Below are 26,701 nucleotides of genomic sequence, written 5' to 3'. Positions count from 1 at the left end.
GCGTCAGCGTACAAACTAGTGATGGAAATTGAAGTAGTTGAGCGCATCGACTATTTCGCTTAATTTGGAAACCTCAGTAACCCTACTGGAATCGTGTCTGATGAAATCTCGGGACGAACTCAGAAAGCATGGTTGACCTCGCGCAATTTTTATCACTTGTGACGTAGACGCAAAGCCAGTCTAACAATCGAAGGACGAGTATACTGTGGAGCAGTCTAGTCAGCATTACTCTATTGGTAAGATTCATTGGTTTGTAAAGAAGACATGTGTAGGCTGTGGTTTACTTGTATCATAGTTGCCTTTGAAGCATTGCTCGCATATTGTGGAACAATCGACTTGACAACCCTATTGAAGTTGAGCATACCGGATTAAACAGCTCCGAAGATGATGAATCAGTTGATAAAATTGTTAAGCCTTTAATTAAATGTGATACAAATGTTTAAAAAAGTGTAAGGAACACAGAAAATGTCAAACACTGATAAGATACTTACATCCATTGTAACTACTACTAATACTACTACAAGTAGTAGGGTTGAAATTCGATCCGTGAAGAATCGACGTAGAACCGACACCACTAGCGGACATAGCCATCTGTGGCGGTGGAAGATTTAATGAATGGTATTGAGAATCAGTTAGGTTGAAGTTAAATGGAACACCACTAATTGGTGGTTTATTTGTTCCAAAAGTATTATTATTATTATTATTGCCAGACGATAATGAGGACGAGATACCAGTTGAAGTTGACAGAGAAGAAATTGGTGGATAGAATGTTCCAGTTGCAGCACCCAATCTAGTTGACATTAAAGGATTATTATTGTTATTACTATTACTACTATTTGAGCTTATAAAACGTAGATTTGGAGAAGATACAACGGGTGACTGTTTCATTTGATTATTCAATTCAAAATTAGTTGGGAAAAATTTACATGTGTCGCGTACTGGACCAGGAGGAACAGGAGGACTATGTTGATAATGACCTGCCGCAGCTGCAGCAAATATTAACGCTTGTTCATACATAGTTTGGAGTTGTCGTTGTTGTTGGCTTGACATATTATTATTAGTAGTAGTAGTGTTGACAGTCGGTCTCAATTCAGCTCCTGTTGGTAGTATTTGTGAATTAGATATAGTATTACTACTACTATTTAACATGGTAGAACAAGATGTATTGGTGTTTGGAACATTTAACGAGATCGAATGCATATAAGGATTATTGATAGTATCACATTGAAATGATCGACGAGATTTTGTACATGGTTGTTCTGTTGTTGATGATGGAATAAATGATCGTTTGGAACTATTACGTGAGCATAAATCAAGTGCAGTCGATGATGAATCATGAATACCTGGAGATGGATTACACGACATATTTGTATAGTTCACCTAAAAACATCAATGAATGAAGAATAATCAAAGAAAGTTTATATGAGTAATCAAACTAAAAATCATACAAATATTCATAAAAAAATAGTTTAGAGTGCCATACATATGTCATATAGTATCAAATTGTCATGTAGTCAAGTCCCTCAGTGAAGTTCTTGATATAAATAGGACGACAACCTAGTAGTGTAGGTAATACCTTTTCTTACTACGAATGATATCAGCCACTCAATTACAAGGTTTCAACTTAAATCTGCCTACTTTGGTTTTAGGCAATCGTAGAGTATCATTAGTGATCACACTAAGAGGGTGACTTATACCCAAGCACTTAGTGAATGAGTAGATTTTCAAATGTTTACCATGATATAAAACTAATCAAATCTTTACATGAAAAATGAAGATATTCTTTTCTGATTGTAGGCATGATTAAATTATATCGATCCAGATGTTCACAATGATACGAGCTGGGGAAGGCATAAATTATAACCACAAAAAATAATATTTACCAATTAAATCGGAAAGTTTTAAACTAATACAACCAATGAAAGTAAATGAAAAGTGGTTGGTAGTAGATTCTATAGCGCATGTTTCATCCTATTCTGGACTTATCAGATGAATGAACTTGTGTTCCAAAGTTGGTGCAGCTCCCAAATAGGACGAAATATGCGCTAGCCATATTTCCATCTATTCATAATTGCTATATAGAGGCGATCTGCACATATGTCAACTAAAACTGAATCAAAAATATCAATAGGATAAATCTAAACATCCAATTAATTTTCTATTGATTCATCATTGTGACGACGATGAAGTCAACTGGAAACTGACTATTATACTTAATAGTTATTGCCTGAAAAAAAAGCTACTTTTCTTTAAATAAACCAGTTAACTGATATATGAACATAAATAATGTTGATCAAGAAATATCTAAACCTTAATTGAATAGAACAATAAGGCCTTTAGTGGATATATATATAATTATTCAAGGTTTATTAAAATCAACTACAAAACTATTAAGAAGAGAACAAGATATTTAATTTGTTTTGTTATTACATGTTAGTACTTCCTCCAGGAGGATAACTTCGGTGGTATTTCTTAAATTCATATTTCTATGTCGAATTCAAGTGTAATCTGATTGGCTAACCAGAGAAAAACGCTGATTGGCTGTTACCATCTTTTAGTTCGGTGATTTTATTGTGTCCTAAGATCATTGCGTATTACTATTTAAACAATGTTCCTTCATTTTGATTTTTGACTTCTATTCGGAATATAAAGTTATCTCAAAAAGGTTCATTCTCTTGAACTCACTCTCGCTCTTTCGATTGCCGTTCTGTTGCGTTCTAATAGTAATACTAATACTATACATATATTTTTATTTTATGATTGTTAAGTAATTATACTATATATATTCATATTCCTCTTATTATAAGCTTTATTTTGACCAATAGACTATTATTATACGATTTGCTGTTTTTGAGTTATGCCCAGTCTATTAATTACAGTCTACCAAATTCACAGCCACTTTTGGCTTGACCGTGTCAAATGTTTATTTATTTATTTTAACACACAGATATTGGTACAAGGAGGCACCAAATACATATGCGCCACACAAATCTCATTTGATATGTGTGAGGGCTGTGATACTGCCAGGGTGCCCAAACCGAAGCAGGTGGTTTTCTTAGGGGGCCACACCCCGAGCCTTCGACCTGAAGGTCTGATCCACAAGGAAGTGGAACATCGTAAGGAGATGCAGTCCCATAGAAGCCGGTGACCAACAATTGGTTCATACGCCATTTGTTCCCGCAGGATACTGGAGCCCATGTGCACCATTGGTTTGGAATCCGGTTAAAGCGCCGGACATTCGCTTTTCGTCTTCTCATTTTTTGTGAATAACACCCCCGCCACGAGAAGGCAGTGAGTAGGACTTCCCTGGCAGAGGCTATATACGCGTAGCCATGTGAGAGCATTTGGAGAGGGAGAGTGGACTCTCCCCACTCTCGGCCGTACCACGATGTGATCTGTTTGGTTTGTATATAAACCCAGTATGTTTGAAATTGAAGTTCTAGATTCAACAGGCAAGGCTAGGCAGGAAGAAGGATCGATAAAGATTTTAAACTGCTCGTACGTGTTTATGCGTCATTGGTTCGGTCGATAAGTCACTGTTGTTTAATTGGCGCTATTATTACGTTATATGATTAATAGGACACAAGGCTACAAGTCATAACAACATCTTTACTTGATATATTCATAGATTCAATTCTTTGATCATTATTACGTAATCATACAAAATATATTGAGATAATAGGTCAACTTACATTAGGTGAAGTTAAATTTAATATTTCCGACTTAGTTATTGATTCACTACTGATTACATTTATTGGATTATCCAAAGTACTTGGTAGAGATGATGAAAGATAAAGATTAACACCAGGTCCAATAGCTGTATCAGCATATTTTGTGAATAAATTACACTTTTGCATATTCCAAAATTCTCGATTATTCAGTGAAATATCATCTAATCCTCTGCCACAATATACTAAATCCGTACGAGCACATGAACCAACATTTGTTTCAATCTTTGTTGATTGATAATCTGTTCCAGGAGTAGTTGTTGTATGTGAATATTGTATTTGTCTATCCCAGATACGTACAAGATGTGACCAGGTGGAACGATGTGCATCTCTAGATTTTTATTATTTTTTGGGGGGGGCAGGAGACAATGAGAAATACATGAATAATAAATAGGATTGTAAATTTATTTATCAATACGTGTAACTTAAACAACAATGAAACAAATAATTGCTTTTTTATTACTGATGTTGGATTTTATTATTTAAACATCGGGTGCCCAAGCCGATGCAGGTAGTTTCCTTAGGAAGTAGATCTTCCATATCCACTAAACCGGTTAAAGCGTCGGATATTTGCTTATTGTCCTCTCAATTTCGTAAACAACACACCCTTGCGAGAAGTCAATGGATAGGACTTTCCTGGCATTGGCAATATACGCGTGGCCATGTGAGAGAATTTGAATAGGGAGTGAGGACTCTTCTACATTACATTTATATCTGAACGAACACCTATAAAATTTGACTATCAGATACAACAAAGTATGAACAAACACCCACATACACACTCACATATTCACTGATAACAACACAATAAAACAATTATTTACATAAATACTACTTACATGAAACAGGATAGAGGATTTGATTCGTTAGTTGCAGTGATTAACTTATCAATTTCTAATTCACGCATACTATTATCGTCATCATCAGCATCATTATTCCGTTGTCGATCATCAGTTTCTCCAGGCGATTGTCGGTCACCATTATTATTAATATCAATGGGAGTTGATAATTTCACTGTAGAGTCTTTCTTTAGTTCATCAAGTTTATTGGTACTACCACTACTACTATTAGTAGTAGTGTTAGAATACAATACGTTGGAAATATGTCCCTTTGTATCACGTGAATCAATAAGATTGGAACTTGAAAGAATCTCTGATGATTGTAAAGCAGTCTCAGTAGTATCAGAACAATGAGAATCATTAGTGTCAACCTTAGCTAAACATAGAGTAAGGAATAAAATGAAAAAAAACAATGGTTCTAAAAAAAGGTTCATTTACAAAATATACATGGTAGTGTACTTAACTTCAAGTTACACAGTAAATACATGATGGTTAGTGATACTAACTGATTAATTAAATCGAAGAATAATTAGAGTAGGATTTGTATCGACTACTTACTGGGTGAAAATTGAACAACGTAACCATTGACTAACAAACCAATTCAAAACGTATCTTACGCAATCTCATTGCTATTACATTTATTTCAATCTATTTAGCCGTTCAACCTGTTAATTTAACTCATTGTGCTAATATGGTATGACAACTTGAAATAGTACACGACTAGCTGTGGCAGGTTATTTGTTGATTACGATTGGCTGACTAATAGATAGATGGAACAACCTTAATGGACAGTCTTTGCCCTTAGTTTACGATTGTAGAGACTTTAATTTTATTGATATCGTGAAAACCTAGAAGAACTGAATGGTCGATTTTTTCTAGTTTTTGACTTTACAGAAACTGGCGTAACTAGTTCAAAGTTTAATTATCGGTCACGGGACCATGAACGAATATTGTTAAAGAGTCCCAGACTGAGACAAAATAAACTTTCAGTGCTTTAGGCCTTCAATATTTGTCCAACACAGATCAGTTTGTGATATTGATAAAATTTATATTTTGTTGTTGAACCAATCACTTCATAACTTTTTCATTGTAATTTTAGACTGTTTAGAAATGTGCATATTGTGAAGAGTGATATTTCATTGAAAAGTCAACCATTCACAATAAAGGGTCAAGTTTTCATTGTTCGATATTCTGTAGTTTAATCAGATATAAGGTTATGAACGGAAGTAACAATTATCGAATCGTATATCATCCGTTTTGAATATTGTATTAAAACGAATTTTTCTCAAACGTTTAGCATAACATTCGTTGTGTAAACCAGAGGACTGAAATTCTATCGCGATTTAACATAAAGATGGTGTATATATAATGAATGTAGGTAGTGGTTGGCGAATAATCGAAGACAGAAATATTCGGTTACAACATTAAATCTTAAGAGAGTCCTACATGAGTAATTATGGTATTCTATTTCAGTCCACTAATTGGATGCTCCGTATAATGTCTAATCCTGTTGATCCCATTATCTGTTATGTCCTACAAGTAGAAACTTGAGGATTTATAAAGACAGATTTGAAGACAATAGTTATTGATTTTATAGACTAGTGTCAGGTTGCCTACTGCTATTTTGTAGGCTTATTTCTACTTCAGCTAGCAGTAAGCACCTCAGTAGGGAGTAGTTATGTACATCCAACACAAAATCAGATTGTCTCAAATGATGAAGGTATAAAACCTTACTGAATTCAACAACACTCATTTGGTAATCGTCCCAAAAATGTAAACAATGCCTCGGATAGAACGACTATAAATATTTCACAATCACACATGTTTTATACTTTCATAGGTCTGTTAAGTAATACAGACTATTGAGCAAAATGCTTATCCTTTGAAAGACAGATGGTAGATAATGCGAAAAACATATTCACTCACGTTGAATAGAGAAGCATTGATTATCTTCGTTACAACCATAGTCTCTATTATCATCCAATTTAGGCGGTGGCTTACACATATAATCTATATCATTGCATATATGTTTTTTGCCTTTAATACGTAGATGTGAATTTTTTCGTCTTTTTCTTTTCATATGACGATAACTAGGACATTCTGAGATAATTTCATTCAATTCATGATGTATTAAAGGCGATTTACAACTAATGGAACTAGCAATACTACTACAACTGGGTGAACTGTTAGATTCATAATCAGATCCAATAGAATCTGAATCCTCTTCCTCGTCTACTTCTTCATCTTCTAACTGAGATGATCTTGGTGAGGATGAAGCTGACGATGAAGTAGAATAATGTTCATCCATGTGTAAATTAAGCGAACATAATGAAGATGATGAAAAGCTAGTTGATGAGTCGTAATTATCAGAATGAGATTGTTTCTTCAATCGATCTAATGAATGTTTCTTATGTTTTCTCCGATAATTTGTTGTAGATGATGTTGTTAATGAACATGTTGGTTTTATGTCATCCAACACGGGATTGACAGTGATTTCACTTGAAGGATCAACTTTCATTCCATGTCTAACATCTAATTCATTTTCTTCAATGGTGTCTGCAAGATTTCCATCATTTGATTCTTTCTTTTGAAGCTTCCCATCTATAATAACATACGGTAAATAGTATAAAAGTGAAATATTTCAAATGTATACATTTTGACTACTTGTAAGTAGGATGTAATAGAGGTAAGAAAAAAATAAGTCAAGACCAATTTATTAGAACTATACGAGGGAATTTGAACGACTTACCAGTTATTCAGAAACACACTATTTAATTCTAGTGTTGATATGATTAATAGACCTTTTAATCTTGAATTATTCATTATAGTAATCAAAAAAGCGGTTAGAAATTAAGGTTAGAGTAGGAGAACGCTACACAAATAGACTTGCCAGACGACTATATGGCCTGAATCACATCAAAGTACGCTCAATGACAAATAAGTGTTTTAGATACTATCTGTAGCCAGATCAGATGTTTCTGGCAATACGGATTGCATACTAATGCTCACATTTACTGTCTACTTTTACAACAAATGAATTACTATTGTACACGCCGAGTCATCTACATACGATACCGTACGTGCCACTCCTTCTCTCTGTTGACAGCGACTCTTACAGTCAACGCCACCCGTCAGAACACTCAACTCGATGTCACCTTCCTGAGACAGACTGCACCAACTAGCGAATCCTCTTCTAGCCCCGCAACGGCGTCCGCAGAACTGGACCTTCTCCGCCTCACGTTTGGTAGAGAAACCAAATACAGTGAACAAACTCAAGGTGGGAACGATCAATTTATATTCATTTCAAAATTACAGTGTCTTTGTAAATTGTGGAAATCATACACTAAATACTTCATTTGTGCATCTTCCATCAGTTGTCATTTACATTCTTCATGATACTTCCAATCCCTTTCTGTTCTCTTCAATTCAATCTTCTTTTGAAAAACATTCCACTTCTGGTCGGTGTTATATAATACTTGCATATGTCAACATAAATAGCATACACCTCAATGGGACACTTCAGTGACAGTACAGATACACAGAACAGATCAAATACTGAAGTATGTCGTGTAAAGGGAGAAATGAAATTTTAAATTCAAAACATCATACGCAAAATCAAAAATGTTTGAAGCTTACCATTGGATATTGAATTCAGCGTCTACATAATGAGATAAAAATGTACAAAATAAAAAATCGATAATTGTAACATGAAAAGAACCTAGAAAAAAGTATTCAATGGTTAGCAGATCTGTTTCCTATGGAGAAAAAAAAACTAAAAATGAGAAAATAATCTACATAGTGACATAATGGTAGAATCGTGCAGAGTAAAATCAGCCAGTCAGTAAATTACAACGTAGGACCAGGCACATATATGCATCAGTCCAAGTTGCCATACCTTAGTAGCACAACAAGATGAACACTGGATTCATAGAAGTAGTGATGGTAATATATAAAAGAAAGATGGCATATAAGGATAAAGTATAGGAAGAAAGAATTAGTTCGTAGAAAGAAAGATGTAAAGCAATTTTAATTTCATATTTTAGGGGAAGACAGAGAGTGTATACACCTACACCAGAGTAAAATCATAGTCGTATTTCTGTGAATTTTTTTAATATTTCGAGTAATACGTTTCATTTATCTAATATGTAACAAAAATGAACCAACATTATTTATGGACATAGTTTTATTCTTATATATCCTGAACTGTTAGATTACATTAGATTGTTAAACTTTGCTATGACCGACAGCAATTCATCATTACCAATGATTGAGATATTTTAATGAACGACTGAATCTACACAACCTCAGAAGATTGGTTAACGGAGATACACACACACACACACACACACGACATTTCAACAATTAGCCCACATTACTAACACTACGTGATATAAGAATAGATAGAGAGGTAAGATGTTCAGGAATTTCAGGTAGAACAACTCTGTAGCACAAAATAACCCCACTGATATAGTAAGATCATGTGGAATACTGGTTATGATCAAATCATAGTAGGGTAATGATAACCGGATGTGTTCAAATTTTAATAGAGGGAATACTCGTAATAAAAATTGTAAATCAATCAATAGTTGAATGTTAGGTAGATTAATCGTACAACTGAGTTACATATTAGCACATTTAAAAAAGCGCACCGAAATGTAAACTATCAGGAAATTGACTAATGTATTGAATTCACATCTGACTGATTGATTAAGTTATTCAATAGGCTGTAACAACACATAAGAGGAATATTACAATGTACAAACGTAGAGACCTGGGCTTACGTAGAGTTGTTATTCGCGTCAAAGTGGGGATTAAAAACTTATCATACACTTAAGAATGAATGTTTCTAAAGACACGATCATTCTCTTATGTGTCAAAAGGGAAAAACAGTTCCCAATTGAATATGAGGTGGTGAATTAAAGTGAGTTATGAATAGAGACTGGGGTAAGTATTTTAAAAATGTCGATAAAGCAGTGCATATTTATCGAATAAGGTGGTTCAAAAACGTGAAACATATGCACAACCACACTCCCTAACTAAACATGTGATATTACTTGGTGAAGGAAGCTGTTAACAATTGAACTAATTCATGTAGGTAGACACAGACTAGTGGGTTGGAGTTCGAGCGATTATCTTAATCAATGATTAAAAGCTTTGGGTGATATATCTCAATGATAATCATTTTTATTGGTACAAATATTAGTACTAGCTTGATGTCTTTGCTATTCAACTTGTTAATTTCTTCTTGTCGTACTGATATAGTGTGATAATTTGAACTAAAGTACATTCGTGCCAGATTCTATGCTGACTATGAAAGATTGATAATTGATAATGTTGTAACATTGATTCTCATTATTGTAAATTAAAGGATTTCATTAATTTCATTTGTAACGCCTTGAATCTTTCGTTGTTGATATTTTGATTGAAGTTTTGATAAAACTTAGTTGGCATATATGCGTCTTATGCGGACTGCTCTAATGTAATCATTATAACATAAGTTTATATGTGACTAGCAGTGGAACCCAAGACTCGTATTTCGTTCTATCTAGGATTCATCAGCTGGATGTACCTGTATCAACTATGGGATCCAAGTACATACAACTGATAAGTATCAAATAGGATGAAACACACATCATGGGTTTCACTATAAATAAATGCACATTTATTTAATTAGTCATTAATTAAACTTCCTGGTATCTGTCTATTCAACTTAGTCGATAAACATTAATTACTCGAACAACACAACCCTAGTTAAACAGGAAATAAACAAACAGACAAATATCGTAAACTACTTACTTCAGATGGATTATTAATTTCCTCTTCTTTCAATGTACACTTCAATTCACCGTATTTTTGTAAATAAATACGACAATCAGAACAAAGAAGTCGTAATTGTCCCAATTGATGATGATTAGGCTAATAACATAAATTGAAAAGCACAATTCAAGTTAAATAATAATAAGTCATTATATATTTTTACTATGAACATTGTGAGATTAATTATGCCTTAAAGGAATACACTGAACGTTTAAGAAGGAAGATCAAGTTATCTACAATTGGTTGATCAACCAAGTATTGCGATCAATGCAATGTTTTATTGGTCACTAGTTTTCGAAGTGATTCGACATCGTATGTACGTATATTAAGATGTAAAGTGGTAGACAGGAAACAATGCTTGAACTAGATTTAATGTTAGTTGGGACTTTTAAAGTTGAATATCTCAACGGTAAGTCTCAGATTGTCAACATCGGGATAACTAGTTTGGCTACGATTACAGGTAGACTTTATGGAAGAGTACTAAAAAGCACAAAACCCAGGTCAAATAGAGGTTCACTCTGGGACTTGAACCCACAGTGAACAACTCTGAGATGCAGGCACATCCAGCTGAAGAGTCACAAATAGGACGAATCGCACATCAAACTGAATTCCACTGTTAACCATTATCCATCTTTCCTTAGGATGCTTGTGAATTAAGGCTATAATAGAGGCAATACGCACAGTATGCATATATGCCAATAACAGACTGATCAATTGCATTCCTAAACATCAATGGGAACATTCAAGTAAACAATACCAAGTGGACTTAATAATAATAAATTTTCTTTTTAAGAAGAGATACATGATTCACTAGTTAAAGATTAATAAACATGGAAAACAAAATATAATTATGGTTAGAAATGTTCCAGTTAGATGGTTGTTAATGTTCTTAAATAAATGACGATTAGTTTTAATATCTCTATGTATATTCTGTAAGTAATTCACTAGATATAGATAATTATTATAAGATTTTATGAAATAGATGAACTGTGGCTAACACAAAGGAATTTAAGATGTGAGTTTTACACTTATCATTTAAGCGGGATAACTTAAACTTTTCTACTACTGATGTAAATATCATAACCATTGAACAAATGAGTAGTTACATGAAATCTAGCTCAAATGGATAATGTGATGACGTTTTGTAGCGAAAAGTACCGGGTTCGAGTCCCCGGAACATCTGACAAGTTGCAAATAGAACGAAACGTCCTGCTTGTTACACACAGTCTATTTATTTCATATAAATTTGTTGTTTTTTTTATGTTTTCGGTGGCCTGCATCACATCAACTTATGATTTACTGACTAGTTTTCTTTCATATCTCGTATATGTCACCATTTCCCGTCTCTATTCTTCATTATCCATCTAATTACATACATTTCTTATTACGTAATTTTATTAATGTTTTATGATTATTATTTTAAAGTCGATACATGTAAGTTTGACCTACTACTTTCTAAGTTAAACTATTCATTAGAATTTTTGTTATACTAATCACTCCTACTAGTATATCTGTTCTCTTCGTACGATCAATTTATACTTTCTGCCTGACATATGAATATTTATGTATAATAAAAGTTTGATAATGAAATTTAATTAGTGACAATATTGCTCGTTTATATATAACTTCATTCTCTGCTAACCGAACATGAAGAAAAACTATCAAACTGTATCACAAAGCGAGTCGTGATATGGAATCATAAAGGCAGAGGAATATCAAGAAATATATTGCATCAGGAATTAGAGACATATTAAAGGAATGAATAGCAAGTTGAAACAACTAGAAAGGATTGGTCAGGATAGAGTTTGATGGAGAATCCCAATGGGCGGTCTAAGCTCCTACTACACGAGGGGTAACAGTAAGTATATCTGAATTGTTCCGATTTTGTATTTGTTTAACTTAACTTATTAGCCATGTCAATTCATATACTTTTAAGAAAAGTTTACAACCAATAATGAGAAAAATACAGTGAATACTAAGTTGAACTACCATTACCATTAAGCCTATGATTATAGTGCGCGTTAGTACAACTGTTACTTTGTTTGCACTTTGAAGATAGAAAAAAATCGAAGTGATTTAATTGGGATTCATGTATCGAATGTATTACGAGAGCAAAAATACATCTAGGGAGTAGGGCTGGTAGTGAACTTTACCAGACGAAAATAATTGGTAGCTAACCAATGTTAGTCAATTGGTCAAAATACCTGGAAGCTGGGCATAAATATGCATTGACCTAAATTATTCCATGTCAATAAGGTATCTGTTCAAAAGAGCTTGCATTAATAAGGTGGATTATTGAAAGGGAGATCATTTTAAAAAAACGCATACAATTAAAAGTGAGCATTGAAAGTGGGGTAACATATTTAATGATGTGAAATCTGTTCGATTCGCTCTCTGCTTTCATATCTTAGGATCGATCAAAAAAGTGGCTTTCTAAAAGCATAATGAAGAGTATACTTTCATCAAACACTGTAATTCTTGAAGTTTGGTAACAAAATTGTTATTTTTATTACCCTAATCACGTTATTTATCTGAACACATAAATATTGGTACAAAGAATACATGTGCGCCACACAAGTCACTTGATTTGTGTGTGGGCTGTGATACTGCCCGGATGCCCAAACCGAAGTAGGTGGTTTTCTTAAGGGGCCACTCCCCGAGCCTTTAACCTAAATACCTGACTCACAAGGCAGTGGAGCATCGTATGGAGATGCAATCCGATGGTAGCCGGTGACCAACAATAGGTTCGTACACCATTTGTCCCTTCAGGATCCTGGAGCCCATGTGCACCATTGATTTACAGTCAGGGTTTCCCAACTTCCCTAGGTGGAACCTCCATATCCACACTAATCATGTTATTTTGTAAGACCAATTCGATGTTTCGAAAATATATAGGAAATGTTTGGTGAATTTCACTATAAATTAAAATGCTAAGAAATCCTTTTCTTTTAAGATTAAAAAGACATGAATTATTCTAATTAAATAGTCTACTGTCGATCTGTTTTCATAATCTTCTACAGTCCGTTTAACACGTACTGCTACCTTTCTTTTTTAGGTGCTGTTGCTAGCTTTCAGCAACGAACTGTTCAGTTTTCAATCAATTTACATTGTTCTTTTTTTCAGAGCATCAATAGGTTTCCATATACTTGGATGAGCAGCACCAACAAATTAGCTGAATCCTCTATGGAATCCCTCCACCATAATATTCGTTTTAGGAAGGTCTTCCCCAACAAACGGTAAATCGAACAGATTTTACATCATTAAAAGTTTTGTTCTCCCTTCCAATGCTCACTTTTGTTAATATGCACCTTTTTAATATTCACATTTATAAATGTGTAACATTTTGCTTGAGCCCTTATTAGTGTGAACTACCATTAGCTGTCGTCACAAAACTTTTATTCACATATATTTCACTGAGATCGTGAAACCGATCTAATATAAACAATCGTAGGAAAAAAGGAAGTACTAGACTACTGTTTCGTCCTATTATTGTGCTCTTCAACAGTGAGCACGCATGAGCTCGCACACAAAACCCGAACCCAGAAGCATCAGTATTGCACCTGGATGCTTAACTTTTGAAACACTGAGTCGGTATCTAACAGATTTAATTTCTAATCTAAATCAATCCACGATGAGAGACCATCTTCCATAGTCTTCGGTAGGAAACTGCCTCACACTCGACATGATTTAGCTCTACCGATCAAAACTTCTAACGAGCACTCCAGAAATTCCCTCTAGAAGCTAGTCACTAGTGAGAATACTAAGACGAAAAGGCCGTCCAGCTTGATAATTTCATTGAAATTCAACTATTTTCACACCCTATACTGTAAATTACATACATTTATATGTTTTCAATATTCACAATTTAAATAAAACTCGATCCAATATTTTACATTTTGTGATGAAAATACTTTGCTATACAGAATAAAGCGATTTTTACTATAGTTTGAAGAATGATAGATGCGTAGTTGGTCTCTAAACAACATACATCAATTCAACAGTAAACTGATATAAAGTTAGTCAGAGTTTGAACAAATAGCTTCAACTGAGCCCATGAATAATTTGAACCACAAAAAAGTACGTCAGTCATGGAACAATGTTGTTAAAATTTAGACAATTATATTTGTTTGTCACACTACAAGTTTTAATGAGTTTTACTTATATTTAAGTAGTACAGTTAGTACTGTACAGTCTAGTACTATTAGAGATATGAGGATTGCTGTTGATTCCCAATTGGTCAGACTATGGAAGAATAGTTCTTCTTGAGGTATTTGAAAAAGCTGAATAAAGAGTGGTCGTCGTGACCTGAGAGTGTGACTGCAGAGCTTAAAGGAGGACTGCTTAGGACGGATAACATGTGACATTTTTGAGAGTAGTTTTACATGAGTTATCCTTCCGTACTATAGACGTTTTAATGTCGGAGATGGAAATCCATGGGACATCATAAGGTTTCCTGTTCAAACTATTCTAACTCCTTCCTTGTGTTGTTAGAACGTAAATTGTGATTGTCTGAAGGAAACACAGCACTGCAATCAGGCCATAAGACAATCGGTAGTACGACTTCATCGGATCATGAGTTTACTGTTTTTAGTTCTATCAATCTAAAACCAACCTGCCTGGTATGTTAAGACCTAAACAAACAAGTGTACCACTCAATATAGTCCGATTGGGTCAACATGATATACAACCTCGATCGTCAAATCAGAATGAAAGCTACGGTTATGGAGAAATACAATAAAATGTAATTTTTGCATACATACCATGGGTGAAGGCGAACTTTCCCCAGTAGATGCCAACTCCACAGAACAATTTCTGCATACACGTTTACGTGATCGACTAGTTGACAGTGAATCTGCACTTGATGTTGTTGAAACCGGTGTAATTTCTTCTGCTTTCTCACCAGATGTCACAGGTATATCAACATCATCATGCCCAGTGTTCGCTAGATAGAGAATTCAGAAAAAAAATGTGTGAAATGTTTTGAACATATACTTTTACAAAGAAATGATGTCAGTCACTGATACTGAATACCACCGTTGATTTCAGGTTTCCTCAGAATTGGAAATCGGTTTATTTAACACTACAGAGAAACATATATCATCTTTATTACTTCCAATCGCATGACCAACAAAAACAGTTGTGCAGATTATTTAATTGGTGATTGAACAGTTCTATTTAATATTGATATCGGACAGGGTACAATTTAATGCATCAAGTTTTATGTAATTTTGAATTACATATAAGGAAAAACACTATTTATATTACACAATGATAAGTTATAATGAACAATGCTTAAAACTAATGCATTCAATTTCAGTTACAGTTCACAACTTGCTTCGGTTTGGGCACCCAGACAGTATCATTGCCAACACAAAATTCAACTGACTTGTGTGGTGCATATGTATTCGGTGCCCATTTGTACAAATATTTATGTGTTCAAATAAAAAAATAAATACAGTTCACAATGACGAATTGGTAGATTTTAGATTGAAGCGGATATTTGGAGAAGGGGATTATAGTCATCGTTATATTACTCATATTCTAAGCCTCTGTTTGGCTCATTAGATTTTGATATAAATTTTATTGTCCTTAAATTATAGAACCATTGCTCGTGTATTTTAGGATCACCGAATTAGCAACTATGTAGTTAGAAGTAGAGTACTAGGTATGAACGGTAAATTAATTGAAGCAGTGAATCTTTATCGACTGAGATAGTTAAAACATGCATTACGTACACCGACCTATCGACTGCCTAGACATGCGACAATGTTTGGTGTATGGATAAATTGGAAGAAAAGTAGGGGCGACCGAACTAAGATATGGAATCAGTTCATAAAGTTATCGACTTTTAGTTTGGCTCGTGTAGGTAAACGCAGACTACCTGATTCAGATTATCAGAACTAATGATTGAAAACTTTCAATGGCATGGCTTAAAATTTTTTTCACAATGGTGCAGTTCCATTCACTCGTTACCTTCCCTTAGATGTTCTTTTTTTAATTGTATCGTAAATATGTTTATCCCAAAAATCCACAATTTTTCGAATCGTATCTTCTATGCTTAATCTTTTCTACCACCACCAAATACTTTTACCACCTTGTACTGCCCTAGGATTTCCCCTGACAATTTGATCTTAGTGTTATTGGGGTGTGGGAACTTGAACTGATGTACACATATCTGACAGGTTCTATGTTGCGTACGACTATCTGACTAACTAAGATTATCGTTAATTAATTATGGAATTATCTATATCATTTATGGTTTGGTCACATACACATTATAGTTTCTTGTTTGTGGTACTGTGTGACTATGCAGTTAATGACATATAAACCTATGCAGTTTTTGAATCTTCATAGGTAGAGACAAATACAGAATAAAAGAGTTTATCACCCCTTTTTTTTATATTCATCTTCTCACTGCCTGTTTGGGGTTAAAAGAAGTTCATGAAATCAAAGATTCTTTTGGTCATTATTCATAGTAATTGTGTTATAGATCAAGGAGGTTATTGGCAAAAAGATGATAAACCAATTCATAATTAATGTTTTCTATAATCATATAGAGATTAAATTACATAAACACTATGAAAAAAACAGTATTTTTGTTGTTGTTGTTGTCGTCAATTTTTAGAGAGTAAACAAAATTACCACATTTTTTTTTACCTAAATCATAATTCTCTTCAATTTCTGATTCAGGATGACTTGGATCAATCGACTCTGATTTATCATCATTAATCAATGTTGATTTTGAATAATTGACTTGTAAAAAAGGGGATAATGAAATATAGAGAAAGAAAAACATAATTATTGCATAATAACATTATGAATAAATAAATAAATGAATACGGTGAAACTATCCCCCACCCCAGATACATGATGATAATAATGGTAATCATTACAAATTCTTAACAATTTATTCAGTATTACAATGCAGTATCTTTGGCAGTATAAGATTTTAACAAATTTCTCTTACTCTTCGTATCATGAAATAAAAATTATTTAGAAAATTTTAGTCAGTCAACAACAACGTAGAACTTCGTACGTATGTACGTACGTACATCAGTTCGATTTACCATACCATATTAGCACACAGATGCAATTGTCTATTCAAATCCTATAGTGGTAGAGGGATTTGAAAATTTAACAATTTCAAATCGAATTCCAACAAAACTGGAATTAATTCACTTATTCACAAGTCATGTCTTGTAGTTCGAAAACAATAACAGTGAAAACAGCAACAACAACAAAAACAACAACAAATGAAAACATCCAACTTCCAAACACTTTAATGTCAAGAAATATCAATGGCCAAGCGGTCAGTATTAATAATCAATAAATAACCGATTGATAAAACAGTAGTTTTTGTGTTCATTGTTTTTAACCTATTACAAATTTATTTGTAAAAGAAAATGAGTTTGTAGAGAGGAGAGGAAACAAACCGGATAATTGCAGTGGAATGCATCATGTGCACTGAATGTTTGCATCAACTTTAATCTGTTACATATAGTCAGTTAATCGGTCAATCGACTGATTAGCTGATAACTCTGTACTGATTAAAGGTAATAATCGGTTATCGATTGAACACAATGCCATCAATTCTCACTATTCACCTTATTGCACAAGCCAGTGGCTATTTGGACTCATTAGCTAAGGGAATAAGGCGATAATGTTTGGAACGAACAGCACTGGGTTCGAGTCCCTCGATGAACATTAACTCTGGGAAACATGTGTATCCAGCTTAGTATGAATCTCGTATAGGACGAAACGACGCGCGTCATGGATTTCACTACTAGCCACTATCCATGTCTGCTTATAGTACTTGCGAATTAATGACAACATTTAGTCATAGAATGCATATAGGCCGATAAGAGACCGGATTAATTACAGTCCTAAACATTAATGAGAATATTGAAACAACCAATACATATGAATCTCAATGGTTAAGATCATGAGTCAATTGAAGCTAGACCATCATGGAAAACCTGGAAGCACTGGACGGCCGTTTCGTCCTATTGTGGGACTTCTCAACAGTGCGCATCCATGACCTCGCCCCCTGCGAGATTCGAATCCAGAACCTACTGGTTTCGCGCAGATATGAATCTCATTACTCAATTTAATATCATAAAACTAATAAACACATAATCAACCACAATGAAAAAAGCATTTACTCAAATAAACACACACATTGATATACATCAATATTGATACATTGAAAGACATTGATTGACAAGAGAAAAACTCTTCGCATATAAAAAAAAACAACTGTGAAACGATTTTTTTTCTTTTCAAAAAAAATGGTAAATGATAGAAAGAGACAAGCAGAATTAGATTAAAATATTGGTAATTGTAGTAATTAACTAACTAACTAACCAATCGACTAACCAATATTACACTTAGTCAATAATGAGAACAAAGAAGAGAAATATAAACAGTGATAGAAGCAGTAGCAACAACTAAACCCTACACATAAAAACAGAACATGGAACAACCAAGACTAATAAAAAGGAAAACAGAACAAATATGTACACGTAGAAGCACACACCGTAGACATTTATACAAATAGATATACACAAATATACATAATATGAATACAGATATACCAGTTTTTTGATGTTGTAATTCATCATTCTTTTTATGATTATTATGATTATCATTCTTTTCATATTTCAGTGTTAATAATCTTCGTAGTTCATACTCCGCAGCTTTACGATGCTCAATGATACCAAGCCAAGCTTGTTTAGTTACTTCATTCGAAAGGCGCATAGATAGGTAGATAGGTAGGTAGATAGATAGATAGACAGAGAGGAAATAATATTGATAATTTTTATTTAAAAAAAAAAGGGAGAAACGTAAACGGATAATTACAATAATAATGATGATGATAATAATAATATTAGTGATAAGAGGAAAAAGAGGATAATGTTATAAATTCTTAAAATCTATTTATAATTAGATGTGTAAAATTAATGCATAGATTTTTTTAAAGGGATTATGTTTGAAATCTCACAAGCACACATATATGAAATCATTCAAACAGAAAGTAGGAATTACAAAGGAATCATTACCAACATTGTGATCACTATGGTAGTAGTAAGTAAACAATTCTTAGCAAGAATCGATAATAATTACCCAGGAAGATATGAAAACAAAACACTTTTTTTTTTAAAAAAAAAGAAATACTACTTCTAATGAATAGAATTCACAAAATAGGACACATACGCACACACACACACACACATGTATAACTCATTGAAGTTGACAGGATTAAGTAAAATGTTGACAAATTAGTTAATTAAGAATTAGAAAGAGCGAGAGAGAAAATAATCATCAGTACAACAACGAGAACAACACCGATAAGTAGACAAGTACATAGTGAACAATGATCTCTCTAGACTTAGACAACAACACATTTATAGTTCTATAGTTTCGTGTGTGTGTGTGTGTGTAAATGAAAGGGATAATAACAGTAGTATTTGATTATCATGACGAAGGTAGATATAGAAATTAAGTGGTTAGAGACAGTCGGGACGAAACCTTATTCAACCTTTGAGAAATGATGTCGAGTTACTTGGATTAGTTGTTATATTTTAATTTGATCGATAGATTACGACCAACCTTACAGGATAAACAAACATAACATTAATCACCACTCAGCGATCGATTAATGTGAAAATTCCAGTCATACAAGAAGTTAGTCGCGGCTTGAATAGCTAAGTGGTTACGTTTCAGACTGTGAAGCTGAGTGATACTCATTCGAATACCACAGGGAGCATACCCAGCTAGTATACTTCGTCGAGGTTGACGGTAGGTAGGGATATGTAATACATGTCCTAACCATCTTTAGTCGATGAAGATTTACAATCTCATCAACCATACTTGTCTAATCAAATACCAATAACCAATCTTACGATTTGTAAAACTAAACAAAGGTGCAACTATGTAATAATGCATGAAATGTAGAAAACACATTCAATGTGTAAAAATACTGTTTAAAAATTTGATTGAATTAACAATTAGAATAGTTCAGAATTGAATAAGATCATTTAACCACAGAACTATAATTCTCATCGACAACTGTGCAGCATAAGTATTTGAAACAAATGAATAAATAAATATGACTTATGTTGCTACATCATATCAGAACAAAGAAATGTCGTATTTAGTGGAATTAATAACAGTAGTAGTGGTAGTAAAAAAAACAATATGGGAGGGATGTCTTAGATCATTCTAAAACTCAAAATGTACTTAGTACTGTGTATCTAACACTCACTATTCCTCATTTGGTGATCTTTATGAACTAAAGAAAATGATGGACATAATAAAAAGGAAATATTTTTGAAAAATATGTATACATATAAACTTACGAACACAACCACGATTAGTTGGTTTCCTTTTCTTAACACTGACAGAAGTGATATGAGCTTGAGTAGAGAATGCACTACCATTCATATTATTAGCTGATTCGAAAGGAGTTGTATTGCCGCTTAATGAAGATGGGATATGATTATTATTAGCACCAGCGACACTAGTATCAGTAGTAGTAGTGTTAAGTGTGGCCGCAACTACTGCAGTTGCAAAATTCGCTGCAACTGAACTCAGACCACCATGTCCACCACCCCCTACACCACTAATCGATGCTGATGAGGATGAGGATGAGCAAGACGATGTACCTTTCCGCTTCCAATAATAATAAAAAGCTATCAATTCCTTAACAGTCTTGATTGGTTCATTTGTGACAGGAAGACCTGTGGATAGAGTATTTTCATCATTGCAATTTGATCCTTTCAATGTGGTGGATCCTGTAACAACAACGAAAAGAAATAAAGTACAATATTTATATTGATAAATTAAACTTCCGCCACCTTCCGTGACACTTCATTTACATTTAAGTTAATCAATGTAAATATTGACAGTACAAGCAGACTAGATATTGTAACAGAAAAAGATTTCGCTCATTCAAAGTTATTTCACTCAAAAGACAAGAATGAACAAAGAGGAAAGATAGTTCTTCTCAACTGGACTTTTGTTGGAGTGTCACCGAAATACCATTTATCAAAGTCTCTGGAGGCTCAAAAAAACACTAGCTTTGTAGAAACATATAGACAATGAAGAATTACGTGTTATGTGCTGCTACTATAATTGGTACGTTTCCAGACAGTTCTAAAAGTCTAAGGTCATTCAAAACTATAAATACCTCTGATTTTCTGTAGACAAACTAACCATAGAGTAAAACTCTTACTCGCAGGTTTCACTTTTTTCTAAATTATTCCAGTTGATATGTAAAAGAAATTTGAAGTTATAAGAAGCTCCTTAAAAGTCAGTAATATGCGTTCCAGCAACGGACTAATCATTTTCATCGATTCCCTACACAAATACATATATATTTATTTCTTGTTCCCACTGCTTATCTATTTGCAAATATAAATAATAGTGATGTTACAGAATAATGGTATCATAAATTTCACTAGTGATTATTAAAATGACGTCGAATGATTAACGGAGTGAAACATATGACCAATGACAATTGGCAGTGATAGCGCAATATTGAGAATTGGTTGATGGCCTTGGGCTTCTGGAAGGTTCTGGGAATGTACTAAACATAGTAGTAGGATAGGTGACCATCCATTCAGAAACGTGACTCCTCACTTTCTAGATGTTTCTGAGAAACCTCTATGCAGTGCTGATTGGATAAAATGTTTACCAGCGTTTTCACGGTCCCTTTCGGTTTCTTTCGAGGAATACTCTAGATCTCCCCAACACAAATAATTTGATTTAACAAGTATATATATATATATATATATATATATATATATATATATATATATATATAATTTTATGATTATTATAATAATAAATGACTGATCACCGAGTAGCGAACAATATGCTATTTTAATTCATGACCCCATAGAGCATTAGACAAAGGACGGTAAATCACGAGATCCCTTCTTCAACTTAAACATCAATGGCATTCTGGAAACAGCTATGAAAGAACTACGTGGTTGGCCTTATAAATGTAAAACATCGTTGTGAGACTGAAATGAATTTGTGTTAGCACCCACTTTTTATGGTGACACATTAAATGTAATTGGAAAGTTTGTGTATACACGTAGTGTGTGTTAATAGCGGTGTGGAAGATGAAACAGAGTGAAATCTAGAGTGGAATAAATCCTTCTGGAATATCCTAAGTGCTGTCATGATGACAGTCTGTATGTAAAATTTTGTATATACAACTCATCAGTTGGAGCAGTTCTACATTATGTTAGTGAAACCCGCACTATCTAAGCTGAGAATGTCCAGGGATTCCCCTTGTTCGATTAGTGTTATCTCCGAAGGATTGGTCACATCCGGCAGCAACGCCATCGTCAAGTTAAACGGATTTTATCTCAGGTGCTCTCACGTCGCTCATTATTTACCGACACTAGAATTGAGCACAAAAAGATGGGATAGCCAGTTTGTGACATGTAGCCGTGGAATGAAAGCAGTACAGGACTAGGATCTGTCAGTTCATCAAAATTCAGTTGACGTCCTCGAGATCGTGCAACTGAGTGGTTTGCAAAATTATCAGATATAGCTTGTAATAAATGCCATAATAAGAGAGATTTTATAACTGAAAGAATGCACTTTAGGTTTTACTTCAGAATGAACAGTATCACCTATTGAGTATAATGCTTTTTCATTTGTTTATTAACTATATTATCATTTTTCCACAGTATCTCCATTTCATTTGTGCGAGGATCTTCTTTGAAACTATACTGTACCATAGCTCATGTAGTTTCAATGAGAAAATAAATAACATATTGATAAACAAACCTACCTGACACAATACCGTTTTCAACTGATTCTCCACCGTCATGTGATGACCCAGAGGTAGGTACAAATGTAGCATCCTCTGGTTTAACTTCATCCAATTTACTCGGTAGCACTGTTGCTACTGAGGTACTACTGCCGATTTCATCTGATTTTAAACTGGATAATTTCAATGTAGATGCACTTGAACAGACACCGCTACCGCCGGTGCCGCCCAATTTACGACGACCACGACCACGTAAACGTCCATTGCCAACTTGACTTGAATTCCAGAGACCAACACCATTTACATTATTTCCATTATTGCCGGTAGAGTTATTGTTATTATTATCATTATTATTATTAACGAATGTTTTCCCACCAAAGAAATGTCGTTGAATTTTAAAAAAATCTTTACCATGAATACGTAAAGCATGTGCAAATAAACGAACTTGATCTGTTGTCCAATGTCTAGGTGTATCCTAAATAGAAAAAGAATTGGTAATAATAGTACTACTACGTCAATAGATCAATGTATAACATCTATAGACACACAGAGAATCAAATCACCTCAGCTAAATAAATATCCCATAAGGAATCATGAATTGTTGCATAACTGTAATTAAATATTCCACATAATTGAGCATACAGAGATTAATTAATGATATAGATAACCAATAGAATTTTAAAATATAGACAGAGGTTAATCGGTAGCGTGCGATACCGAAGGTCCTGGGTTCGAATCACACGTTCCGGATCGTGGATGCGCACTGCTGTGGAGTTCCACACTAGGAAGAAACGGCCTCCCAGTGCTTCCAGGTTTCCCATGGCGATCTAGCTTTAACTGACTCATGAACTCAACCATTAAATTACTACAATCTCCAGAAAAACACCCATAAGTTTATTAATACAGATCTCCAGTGTCCATTAAATGTTTTAAATTAAGTAGAGCCATAATCAAGTAGTGGTTAGAGGTAGTCGACAGGAAAACCTGGACCTAGGTTACCAATATCATGTATGTCAAATCCTTCTTAGTAGTGATCGAATTCTATCAATCTGTCAACGAGCATCATTTACTTCAGGATTACAGGCACATCTTGTTGACAAGTACCAGGTAACACGAAAAGTACGTAAGCAGGTTTCCTCATTGACCACCTCCAACCACCACCTTGCATCTCAACATAGTGCACGCAATGTGCATTAACTTAAACTAGTGGCTACATTGCAACTTGATCGATACAATTCGACGAACACTAAGAATGACTTGCATGACATTGGTCAGTAATCAATCAATTGTAAATATTAAGTTTAATAATTGTTTCTGTATGGAAGAGAAAAAAATAGAGTACAAGTAAAATACTTTCAAATGATGTGAATTTAGTTATGGCCTAATAGGTAGTGACAAATTCCCAACACCTCTCTATTTAATTTAGGCTTGAGGAAAGCAGAGAGAGTAATGTTACTGTTCACTGATAATAACATGAAACTAAAAAAATACGAACGTGCACATGATAACTGAGTTCGTAATTTCATCTATCTGAATTATTCATAAAACGAACTCATTTACAACGTACAAATACATGTTACATTGTTCGCGTGTAAAGAAAGGCCAGTGGATACTAAACGATTACTCAAACTGTAGTAGGTCAAGTGGAGTTCAAACCCGTGACTTAGTGGTTAAATATAAAGTTTATTAACCACTTGGATTAAATGGTAGTATAGTGGTTAAGGTTTTTAATCTTAAAATATAGAGTAACAGGCTTGGATGCCACTCTAACTACTTCGGTTTGAGCAATCAAGTAGTTTAACTAGCTCTTGACACTTAAAATATAGCTTGAAGTAAAATGCACTAATCCGTACATCGTTAGCTACAAAAAAAAGAAAAACGATTAGTGTTTGTGTAGTGAGAACGACAAGAAGAATTCCACTTGGCAAAACAACAAATTACCTTAGCTACAATAGGATTACATGATATCGCTTGCAGGGCATTTCTTAATGAATAATTACACTTATGTAATGTATCATAAGCATGTTGTGTTGTTGCAGCTAAATTAGCCAGTACCAGACCATTTTCAGCTGATGCTAAATCATCATCAGCACCACCAAATCCGAAAAATGCCACCATTGATCGTACAGCATCTAAATAATTCTTTAATGGTTCATCGGAAAGCATAGAATTGAAATCAGTGCTGATGTTATTTGATACATTACTAAAATTGTCATTGATATCATTAACATTAATGTTATTATGATTATAAGCAGTGTTATTTGAAAAATCAAATTTCTTAGATGTACCAGACAGAGCAGAGGACAGACCACCAGGACTCCATACAAGTACCTCTTTGCATTGTGATTGTTGCTGACGCCACTGCCGCCGTAACCGACGATGTCGTTTTTTCCGATGATGATGTAATTGTTTTCTATAATATGAATGATTCTTGTGCATACACAAAGAATGATGCTTTCTACAATGAGAATAATCAGTAGTAGTTATAGTGTTTAAAGAGTCTTTAAAGTCATTTGCATTCTCTAATTTTGGCGGTAAATTTAACAGTTGTATGGAATTTTGTGTATCCATTTGTTGTTGTTGTTGTTGTTGTTGTTGTTGTTGTTGTTGTTGTTGAACATCTATTTCAACATTGTTATCTTCAGAATTTTTCATATCTTCTGATAAATTTGGTATAGTATCTATTTCACAAGTGACATGATTATTACTACTAATAAGATTGTTATCAGTTGGTGATAATTCTAAAGATATTTTTAGTGTTTTATTATTATTCAACATTGAAATAGTATAATTATTGTCAGGATTAGAAATATTCAATGTATCATTGATTGTTGGTTGATTTGTTAAACTATCATTATTATTACTACTATCAACAGTATCATTAGAAGCAGCAACTGACTTCATTGCTTTATACCGGTATTTACGACGATAATACGGTGACAATGAATGCGATTTTCTTAAACAACATTTAAGTGTATTAACATCTTGGTTAGATTTGTATGATGTTTCCAATGTAACTTTTGATTTGCGACTACGTTTAATTGATCGAAAACTGCCTCGACTATGTCCAAAGCGATACTTAGCTGGTGGAGAATGACGAAATTCAGGCAATAAAGCTTGATAGGATTGTCCAACCTGAAAGAGGCAACAAGGGAAAACACATTAAGAAATCAAATCATATCAGATAATATTTCAGTGTTAGTCAGTTAGAATCAACTTAGGGACTAGCTCAAATGTGTACGTGGCCGAAGTCCCCAAACTATATTAGCACAAGAAGATGAAATTTACAATAAATTGGAATAATGTAGCAGAAATAGCGGTGAAAAATACTAAGTATTGAGAACAACAGCAAATCGTATTTCCGGATACAATAATTGAATACTCAAATGAACGAAATCAGACGTTGGTAAAGTGATATATGAAAGATAATGTTAAACGGCTTATCAAAGATTCATGATAATCCTTAACACCTTTTGGTCATATATGGAGATTAGGAACATTTGATCACAGAAAATGCAAATGACGGAAAT

The 26,701-nt window shown here is 33.8% G+C and overlaps 1 protein-coding gene across 1 annotated transcript in view; it reads right to left on the bottom strand.

Annotated features, from left to right (window-relative positions):
* MS3_00009689 (uncharacterized protein) overlaps nt 1-26,701 on the bottom strand; it is a 55,184-nt gene that overhangs the window by 14,129 nt on the left and 14,354 nt on the right. Inside the window, exons 5-15 of the mRNA XM_035731248.2 lie at nt 25,113-26,306; nt 23,193-23,646; nt 20,743-21,177; nt 17,042-17,137; nt 15,145-15,326; nt 10,364-10,483; nt 8,204-8,225; nt 6,494-7,168; nt 4,568-4,943; nt 3,693-4,059; nt 492-1,380 (exon numbers count right to left, since the gene is read on the bottom strand). Of these exons, the coding sequence (XP_035588104.1) occupies nt 492-1,380; nt 3,693-4,059; nt 4,568-4,943; nt 6,494-7,168; nt 8,204-8,225; nt 10,364-10,483; nt 15,145-15,326; nt 17,042-17,137; nt 20,743-21,177; nt 23,193-23,646; nt 25,113-26,306 (4,810 nt within the window). The remainder of the gene's footprint in view (nt 1-491; nt 1,381-3,692; nt 4,060-4,567; nt 4,944-6,493; nt 7,169-8,203; nt 8,226-10,363; nt 10,484-15,144; nt 15,327-17,041; nt 17,138-20,742; nt 21,178-23,192; nt 23,647-25,112; nt 26,307-26,701) is intronic.

This window comes from Schistosoma haematobium, chromosome 7 (genome assembly GCF_000699445.3).
Source record: "Schistosoma haematobium chromosome 7, whole genome shotgun sequence".
Classification (NCBI taxonomy): domain Eukaryota; kingdom Metazoa; phylum Platyhelminthes; class Trematoda; order Strigeidida; family Schistosomatidae; genus Schistosoma; species Schistosoma haematobium.
Note: the sequence above shows the minus strand (reverse complement) of the source record. Positions and strands in the feature narration are given on the sequence as shown.